This window comes from Cupressus sempervirens, chromosome 6 (assembly GCF_028749045.1).
Source record: "Cupressus sempervirens isolate cs-2001-9-10 chromosome 6, ASM2874904v1, whole genome shotgun sequence".
NCBI classification, from domain to species: domain Eukaryota; kingdom Viridiplantae; phylum Streptophyta; class Pinopsida; order Cupressales; family Cupressaceae; genus Cupressus; species Cupressus sempervirens.
In genome coordinates, this window is record NC_143123.1 from 119,692,275 (window position 1) to 119,702,705 (window position 10,431).

Consider the following 10,431-nt stretch of genomic DNA (forward strand, 5'->3'; position numbering starts at 1 on the left):
AAAAAGAACTTGAGATTTTAGAGTTTGCAAAGAAGACTTATGAGGCATTCAGGCCATTAGACCTAATTAGAGCCAAAATGGTAGCTTATGCTATTTGTTGAATCATCCAAGTTACAAAAAACATGAAAAAGACTTGGGATACAAAGTTTGAGACTTTGAGAAGAATGTTTTTTTTTAATATCATGAGGTATGTTTAGTAAGATCAAAAGCCCTACAATTTGATTTGTAAATAGATCACTTACCTTTTCCATTGATGTCAATAGCGGAGTTAGACAATGATGTGTGTGTATGCACATGCACACACGCGTACGGGGAGAGGAAGGGGGGCAAGTACAATAAGGTGTGAACTAAAGGGAATTACAATATTTTCGTCATGCATATAATTTTTGATCAATTTTGAGCCTTTGATCTTTAGAAATAATAGTCCACCAATATAACTAGGGGGGTGAATCAATTATATGACAATTTAAAACATTTATCCTCTTAAACAATCTTGACCATTCAACTAAAGTAAACAACAACCATAAAGAGATGCACACACACAATTACAACAGATATGTTGACTAGGGAAACCCTTAATCAGAGGGAAAACCTCGGGTGGGAATGATGCCCACAAAATGATGTACTAATATGAATATTCCTTGTTAGAGGATGGACCCTGTTAGGAGTCTTATTAAAATATTTAGTACACAAAGACCCTTTTAGGAGACTTTGAACCCCTATTTGGAGATTCCGACCCTATTGGGAGTTGTGGAAGGCAGCTGAACCCTCTACCCAAATAGCTTCAGGATCAGATCAAAGATCTCATTGTCCAATTGACCTCGGTACTATTCCTTTTAGAATAATAGATGTGTAACAAGCTTTTACTTCTTCCTATGTCCAGTACGTCAGACTCCTTCACCTTAATAGATGTGTAACACACTTTTACTTCTTCCTCTGTCGAGTACATCAGACTCCTTCACCTTTAGATCATGCAAACAAATCTGGAACTCTGTGATCACTAACAGTAACCCTTAAGGTCACTTACATACATTAGTAAGTCACTCTGCTTTCATTGCTTAGTAATTCACAAGTCTTCTCTTTTAGATCATATCTAAAACACGAAAAACATCTTTCCTTTATACCACACTCAATAATAAATCCTTGAGTCAACTTCACACTTCATTATCATACGTTAATTAAATGAAATACACATTTAATTAATATTGTCGGCTCACAGTTATACACAAACTTTCACATGTGCGACTTTTGTACATGCGTACTCTCTAACATCATCAACGGTTAGTATACTATCTCCAGTTAACTGTGCAACCCTTCATTACAAATGTAATGAGCTGTAGCAATCACACAGTAGGAACTATTTTCCTAATACTATGTTTCCATACGGTTCTCTATAGATCAATTATATCTTCCATACACTGTCAATTCAGGTTTTGTGCACTTGCCCAAGTATATACACACTGTATTATGTGTTGGTAACTGCGCATAAGTGGATTAGTGATATATTGTCCTTAATACAAAAAATCACAGTCTGCTGCTCTGTCTGTCTTTTACAAACTCATTACTATGTTGTCATCAATGAAAAACATAGTTATAAATACATAATAACAATGATCTGCAATGCTCCCCCATAGTATCAACATTCATGCTAACAATCTCTCCCTTTAGCATTGATGGCAACATAGATGAAAAACATCTAAGTTCCAAGAATACCAAATCATGTTCTGCTTTCTTCCCAATTGAATGTTTTTCATGTTACTCTCTCCCCCATTGACATCAATGTCAAAGATAATACACAAATGGTTCAATTGCTTGAACATATAGCAATTTATCAACACGACCACAAGCCAGTTTATTGCTTTACAACTTTTGCATATAACTCCATAAACAACTCAAAAGTGTCTAAAGACACTATTGAATACCAATTACCAAGTACCAAGAGTCCTTTGTTGACTATGTTCATCACAGATACTCCCCCATTGAGGAAGCATCAGCATTCAATCTAGTCTAACAATGATGCTATGTACCATGGACTGATGCACTTATGCATCTTCTAATCTAAATTAGGAAGGGGTATAACCCCAAGCATACCTCTTAGGTACTCAAATGTATCCTTTGGTAGGGCCTTCATGGAAATGTCTGCAATATGTTCCTTAATGTTAATATATTCCGGTCTAATTTCTTCCTCTGAAACTTTCTCTCTCAACACATGATACTTTATAGCGATGTGCTTAGTCTTAGAATGCAAAACAAGATTTTGTGACATGTTAACCGTACTTGTGTTATCACAGTAAATGATAACAGGTTCTTTGAATGTAATTCCAATATCATTCATCATCTGCTTCATACATATGACTTGATTACAGTTGTTTGCTGCTGCAACATATTATGCCTCTGCAGTACTTTGTGAGGTGCAATCTTGCTTCTTGTTGAGCTAAGAAACTATTCTTCCTCTAAGAAAGAATGCTCCTCCACTAGTTTTTTTTTGTCATCCATATCTCCAGCTCAATCAGCATCAATATAAGTGCAAAGAGTAAAATCATTACTTCTGTCATACCAAATGCCATAATCAGATGTCCCTTTCAGATATTTGAATATCCTTTTTATAGTTGCCTCGTGATATTCATTGGGATCAACCTGAAATCTTACCACAATTCCAACTACATTAGCTATATCTGGTCTACTATGAGTTAGATATTGCAATCCTCCAATCATAGATCTATACATATTTTGTTCAATAGTAGGTGTCTCATCCTTACAAATAATGTCAGTGGGCTTAATGATCTTCGGTAAATCTCTCAGATCAAGTGTATTACTAGCTTTCACAATGTTATCAAAGTTTATGTGACAAAATCTTCTGTGCCATAACCAACTATTGTCACCTTTATCTACTAGACATGTTATTTCAATGGAGTTTAACTGAAATACATTACCTCTGGTTCTTGTGCCAGTACCAAGAAATTTTCCTTTCTTGTCCTTGATGATGCATGTGTTACTACCAAACTGTAATTGGTAACCTTTGTCATAAGTAGTCCAACACTTAACAAGTTATGTTTCAGTCCATCAACAAAATAAACATCATCAATATTTGTTTTATCATCCAGTGTGATAGATTCAATTCCTGTAATGTGGTGGGTTGCATTATTCCCTACTCTAACAATTCCTCCATCATGGCTTTTGAATTTGACAAATTTGCTCGTATCACCAGTCGTGATGTGAACAACCACTATCAATGGTCCAATCTTTCTTTTCAACTTGTGAAATCAGCACACTTTCTTCTCTGATCTCTCTGTCAAGATCATCCTCCTTTATAGCTATGAATCCTAATTCATCTTCACTTTTGTTTTGATCAAATTCTTCTTCCTCTTCTTCTTCAAGTTCTCCATTCAAGAATGTTGACTTAACATCCATCTGATATACCTTAAAAAATGTATTTGTTGCATATGCCAAGAACATTTTGACTACTTCCATTCTTGCTACAGGCGCATATGTTTCCTCATAGTCAATTCCTCCTTGCTGAGAGTAGCCTTTGCATACTAGTCTCATTTTGTTTCTAATTACTTCTCCTTGTTCATTCATCTTGTTCCTGAATACCCATTTGGTTCCTATCACATTCTTGTCTACTGGTCTAGAGATCAAATCCCATGTTCTATTATTTTCTATCTAATCCAATTCCTTTTTCATAGCTTGTTTCCAATAGTCATCTTTACATGCTTCATATGCATTCTTCAGTTCAACTTGAGATATCAAACATAGTTCTTCATTCACTCTCCTTCTTGTCATCACACCTTTGTCTTTGTTTCCGATGATATGTTTGGATGGGTGATTTTTTATCATGTTCTTTCCTGAAGTATGAGTTTCTATCTCAACTCTTGGTTCTACTAAAGGTTCTAAGCTTTGTCCCTGACTTGGCTCTCCTTCAATCTGTAAATCATTGTTAATGATAACTTCCACATTTTCATGCTTAGTCTTTGGATCAACAATAGTTACCAAAGCTATCTCTTCTAATACTTCCTCTTTCTTAACCAAATTATCCTCATCACAATCATTTAAGAATCTTTCCATACTTGTTTTAAATTCTTCATCTTCATCAAAAAGCGAACTCTTTCTAATTTTCCTTACTCTCTTAAGGCATGTAGATGCATAATGACCAAACTCGTTACATATCCAACAAGCAAAAATTTCCATACCTTCTTTCTTTCTTTTCATAAGTAGATAAATACCTTCTTTGATCTCCATGTCTTCTTCGAATCTTGATCTATCTTTACTTATGCCTCTATCCATAAACTCAATGCTTAATTATGATCCCTCACCAAGAAGCTCCATCTTCTGGGTGTCGAAATTTTCACTATTTGACTTAGGGCTATCTTTTCTAAAATACCTCGCCACTAATCTCCCAAAGCTGTTAAGCTTTACCTTCAAGGACCTGATGCTCTGATACCAATTGTTAGAAATAATAGTCCAGCAATATAACTGGGGGGGGGGGGGGGGGTCGGGGGGAGGGAGGGGAGGCGCGGGGGGAGGTGAATCAATTATATGACAATTTAAAACATTTATCCTCTTAAACAATCTTGACCATTCAACCAAAGTAAACAACAACCATAAAGAGATGCACATACACAGTTACACCAAATATGTTGACTAGGAAAAGCCTTGATCAAAGGGAAAACCCCAGTGGGAATGATGCCCACAAAATGATGTATTAATATGAATATTCCTTGTTAGAGGATGGACCCTGTTAGGAGTCTTATTACAACATTTAGTATAAAGAGTCTCTGTTAGGAGACTTTGAATCCCTGTTAGGAGATTCCAACCCTATTAGGAGTTGTGGAAGGCAGTTGAACCCACTATTCAAACAGCTTCAGGATCATATCAACAAACCCACTGTCCAATTGACCTCGGTACAATTCTTTTCAAAATAATAGATGTGTAACAAGCTTTTACTTCTTCCTTTGTCCAATACGTCAGACTCCTTTACCTTCAGATCATGCAACCAGATCTAAAACTCTGACCTTAAGCATTAATAAGTCACTCTACTTTCACTGCTTAGTAATTTGCAAGTCTTCTCTTTCACACCATATCTAAAACACAAAAAACATCTTTCCTTTATACCACACTCAATAATAATAATTCCTTGAGTCAGTTTCACACTTCATTATCATATGTTAATTAAATGAAATACACATTTAATTAATGTTGTCAGCTCACAATTATACACAAACTTTCACATGTGTGACTTCCGTACATGCACACTCTTTGACATCATCAGCGGTCAGTATACTATCTCCAGTTAACTGTGCAACCCTTCATTACAAATATAATGCGTTGTAGCAATCACACAATAGGAATTGCTTTCCTAATACTTTGTTTCCATACGATTCTCTGTAGATCAATTATATCTTTCATATGCTATCAATTCAAGTTTTGCACACTTCCCCATGTAACAAATACACACTGTAGTATGTGTTGGTAACTACGCATAAGCAAATAAGTGATATATTGTCTTTAATACAAAAAATCACCGTCTGTTGCTCTGTCAATCTTTTACAAACTCATTACTATGTTGTCATCAATGACAAACATAGTTATAAATACATCATAACAATGTTTTGCAATGCTCCCCCATAGCATCAGCATTCATGCTAACATGATCACTTTTAACATTTTGGAGTTTTTTACACTTGGCAAAAATTTTACGAAGTGTTGCCATCAATACCAAAGGAGAAGATTGTTGGCAAGTTGGCTAATGTTGATACATGGATGGTCATTTATGTCAACACTCTTATCAATTAAGATCGCTTAAAGTAAAGGTAAAGTTTTGGTTAGAGTTGATGAAGAAATTGTTTAAGCATGTCAAATGATAGTTGTCAACAAGAAACTATTTTAATCAGCAAGCTTCACTAGAGGCAAATATATGGCCACTATTTTGGAATATAGTATAACAAAGCATGTAGATGACATATCTATACTTGCTAATATTAATATGTCAATTGGAATGTGTTTTGGATGAAAAGCGTTACTATTTTATCACAGAGTAGGTGCACAATGAAAAGAATAGAAAATTTGTCTAAGGAATTGCATTGTCTTGATAATTCAAGAACTTCGCAATTTAAGGGCAACATCTTAGATGTTAGCCCTAAGTTGGCAAATTATGATGAAAAGATTTATAAGTTTTTACATGGTTAGTTATTCAGGATGATTGAACAAAGTAATTATGAAAGGTGTATAAGAAGGCAGATTTTATATGTGAAGCATGACAACGCTATGAATATGATATGTGAGCTTTATGTATGTTGTTATATGTATGAATGGATGGTTAGATGCAATCAGATGATATATGGGCATGATCATATTCAAGTAACACACAAGGACTAATCAGATATTCAAGATGTCATTATAGTCAATTTTGGTACACTATATATCTCTTGTACCAATTGTAATTCATTGAATTCATTGTAAGAGCAGTGAGCTCATTTTTATATTACAACTCCTAATAGGTTTGAGGCCTCTAACAAGGTCTAGTCCTCTAACAAGGACATGTACTAAAATACAGGTAAGAGACTCATATCAGGGTCAACATTCCTTGCAGATTTTTTTTTTTAAATAAGTGCACCATTTTGGAGGTACCATCCCCACCAAACTTTTCCCTTGGCTAGGGTTTCCTTGATTAACAAAAAATACTATTATGAGTTTCATTGTGTTATGCACTTCACTTTTCAATTTGTTTATTTATGCAAGTATATAGTTAATTGTTGAAATCCATGATTGGGCCAAAAGTATTCCCTATTTCTAACAAAAATAACACTTAACAATTGTGTTGAGCTTGAACACAAAGCATAACACAGCTACTCGAGGATAACAGAATTTTCCTAGATATAATCTAATCTAAGTTTAAGGGCTGATTAGACAGAAAAGCCATGGCTCCCTAAAAAGATCCATCAACATTTACTATCAGCATAAGATTGGGAATACTGATGCAAGGTGATAGAAGAGAGTAAGGTTGGGGTAAATTCAATATTTGTGAGCAACCCCCTTTAATAAGTGTTATTTCACATTCGGTAATTCACTATGTTCAATTACTTGTCATTTGATAACTTTTTTCCAAAATTTATCTCTGGTACTCATTGAACAGCAAAAGGATAGCCCATTTGCAAAGCACGTCACAAAGTTGAAGAAGATAAATTAACTCAAAAGAAATAAAATGGTATAAGTTTACTAATTTGTAAAACATAAAATATTATTGGACACTCTCAATAAACACATCGTTGTTCCATTTTCTCTAAAATATCAGCCTACAAGTTCAAAATGGCCATCTCTATTTCAAGCTCCTGGACTGGGTAAAATCTAAAAATCCTAAATCCCACACCTAAATGGCAGCGACAAATAAGGATGGAGGGCCGAAAACTTGATACTGGAGAAATATCCTAGAGCATTTTAAGTTATTTGAGTCAATTAACTGTTCATACTGTTGTATCAGGGATAATTCAATATTTCGAACACAAAACATAATTAGATACATATGTGCATATATATTTCTGGATTCAATTAAGTTTTTTTAGCAAACAGAAATATATGCACACATTTCAAATGGTCGTGGAAATCTGATAATGTTAATAGTAGACATAGATTACTCTATTAAAATGAAAACCTCCACTACCCACTCACTAGCGCAGAAGAAATATATAAATACTGATTCTCAAACTCAAATATTAGTGATTAATAAGGATAAATTACTAAACATACTATTACAGAATTGTCCTAGAGTACAACGTATATCAGTCAGCACATGATTCTCGCTGTTGGTATCAAAGGTTGTTTGATACCACTGAATTATTCTACATAATATTGTGCTGCAAGCTCATGTATATCATTCTCATTGAAACATTTTTTATTAATAACCTTAAAAAGATTTTGGATGACTGAATGTAGATACTTTCTGCCATCAGCTGAGCTCCATAAGCTTTCCAGTGTTTCATGAGAAAAAACAGTTGCCGATTGAGAATGCCAGTGACATTGATTCATAAGTACTCCATTTAGACTGTCATTGGACAACAAAAATGAAAAAATGATAAAACAAGGTTGAAATCAAATCCAGTACAAGAAAAGGCAAACAGCAGTGAAAATGCAACAATACAATACCTGTCTAATATATCAACCATGTTAGCCAGTTCACTTTGATGGAAGTGCACATCTACTATATCCTGAGCCCTGCGGTTCAATTTCTTAACACATCCAAAAGACCTGCAAACACCATAAATTTTTCCATCCCAAGTTTCTGAGCTCACATTTGAAATCCTCACAACTGATGTTCTTGGAGTCTCAACTCTCCTGATCTGTAGTTGCTGCCCACCAATGCAAATCCAATGCGCTGTAAGAGCCCTTTCCTTTGCATCTACTGTCTGCCAAATAAGAAAATACTTATTGAGGTCCATAAAGTTACATGGAAGTTGATTTAGTAACGTGTTCTTATACATGGCATGGCATGAATCTAGAATTTCTGACTGAAGAAAAGATGCTTAAGCAAGGTTGATACCTCAAATTCAACATATATGGTAGAATTCGATGGGCCCATCAAGATGCGTGACACAGTTCCGAAAAACACCAACGCATTTTTGAGCTGCTTAAAATTGATAACAGGAGGCAAGTCTTTGATCATAATTGTACATCTAGAATTTTTTAGCTCAGGTAGAGGCACACCAACGTTCTCTGCCACTCTGGGAGCAGAATTTTGACAAAGATTTTGATTAGATGAAAATGCCATTTTTACTAGCAGTTCCCTACCGCAGACAAGATATTTCTTTGTTAATGCTTTCTGAAAAGCCTCTTCTGTCTGTAAAAGGGAAGCCAGTCAGAGATGAATCAGTATGCCTCACAAAACTTCAAAAAATAACCAAAAATATTTCACATTCACAACAAAAGTTTAAAACAAAATGTAAACCACATGCAATTGGACAAGTATAGTATTTTAAATATATTTATTATCTTAGGATCCACATATGCTAGAAATTTTAACAGATAAAGATTTTAGCAACTATTCCCATACTATAAGACAGCGGAACTTTATAATAGTGAAAAAATATACCTCAAAAATTGTTGTAATGGTTACCTTATAGTTTCTAATAAATTGAAATGACTTAGAGGACCAGGACTTCAACAACTTACGCTAAAGATGATAGAAGCATAATTAAATATATTTTCTTCTCTTTTTGATGGAATAATTTTGACTTCATCAAATTTTCCACAGTGACCAAAACCTTGACTAGATCATCTGCAGTGGCTTCCCTCGGTAAGAACATTACTAGAAGACAATTCAGACTTTTAGGTTCCGAAAACTCTGGCATCGCTAGACCATTATTTTTCTGAGGGATCATGATTTGAAGTCCTCTATCAGGTTCGGGGTAATCAAATGCTGCATAGTCAGAATCATCTTCCCCTTCATCATCACAATCTTTGTGATCAAGCAATGCATCTACAGATGGAAAATTTTTGCTCCATTGATTTTGCCTAAATTGCTTTGTTTGCTGCCATATCCTGGTCTAGAGTGTTGATATTTGTTTCCAGTGAACTCATATTTTCAGATAAATCACTTCCCCTTCCCTTTTGTTTTTTGTCTACATTAGGGGAGAGAGTGACCCCTTGAGCATGCCGAGTGTATCCTACTTCTATGGAATTTCCAGACACAATCTTTTTTGGAGTGTTTGAACCACATAAATTTCTGCTATCCGATGCAATGGCAAAGGATTTGTTATTTACTTCTTTGCTTGTGATGTTTTCAATTTTTCTATCATCCAAGTTTGTAGATTTTAAAACATTAAATCCTAACTTGTCCTGCTTCAGATTCTTTAAAGTTAGAGCAATTTGCTTTTTTATTTGAGTTGTTTTCAACCGCTACTTCATCTTCATGTATAGATGCTGCAACAGGAATGCCTTCTCTCATTTTGTCCACTACCAGATTATTATTTTTTATGTTCGCAAAAGGTAACCCCTCAGAATGAACAGAAGAATATTTTTCATTATGTTTATAATTTAAATCATTTCTGATGGTATTTCAGGTTCACGTTTATTGTTTAAAGAATGGAATGTAAGTTTTACCTTGATTGCCAAGCAGATTTGTACCTGATGACCTCTCAGGGGATGCTGGAGCAATACAACTATTTTTTTCATATTTATAGTTTTCTATATTTTCTCCAAATAATTTCTTCAAAAACACTGGAAGCAAACTTTGGTCTGAAATCAATTCCTCTTTTCTTGTTGACAGGGATAAAATTTGTTTTTTATCTTCAGGGATCTCATTTCCTGATACATTGCTGAAACTTAAAGGAGCCTTCCATTTCAAACTGTCAAATTCCAAGACAGCAGCATCATTTGATTTTGTCTCCGTTGTCAAATTTTCAGGTGCTATAGATTTTGCTGCCTCCTGCGCAATACGAC

General features: G+C 34.7%; 1 protein-coding gene across 2 annotated transcripts; it reads right to left on the reverse strand.

Annotated features, from left to right (window-relative positions):
* Positions 1–7,693: 7,693 nt before the first annotated feature.
* LOC149551516 (uncharacterized) lies at positions 7,694–10,231 on the reverse strand. Of its 2 annotated transcripts, none has more exons than XM_089787020.1 (4): positions 10,093–10,231; positions 8,534–8,830; positions 8,140–8,399; positions 7,694–8,038 (listed from the first exon to the last, which is right to left on the reverse strand). In XM_089787020.1, exons 1-4 carry the CDS (start codon positions 10,162–10,164, stop codon positions 7,831–7,833), a joined length of 837 nt encoding a protein of 278 aa, XP_089643146.1. In that variant the 5' UTR covers positions 10,165–10,231; the 3' UTR covers positions 7,694–7,830. The 2 variants fall into 2 exon arrangements, with proteins under 2 accessions (XP_089643146.1, XP_089643147.1); XM_089787021.1 differs by lacking the exon at positions 10,093–10,231 and adding an exon at positions 9,163–9,361.
* Positions 10,232–10,431: the final 200 nt, after the last annotated feature.

Bases quoted from the DNA above. Each gene is read 5' to 3' on its own strand.
- LOC149551516 (XM_089787020.1), bottom strand. From the start codon at position 10,164: ATGAAAAAAATAGTTGTATTGCTCCAGCATCCCCTGAGAGGTCATCAG. The intron at 8,831-10,092 runs GTAAAACTTACA...TCCCTTTTACAG, and splicing joins AAATCTGCTTGGCAATCAAG to ACAGAAGAGGCTTTTCAGAA. The intron at 8,400-8,533 runs GTATCAACCTTG...CTTATTTGGCAG, and splicing joins CCATATATGTTGAATTTGAG to ACAGTAGATGCAAAGGAAAG.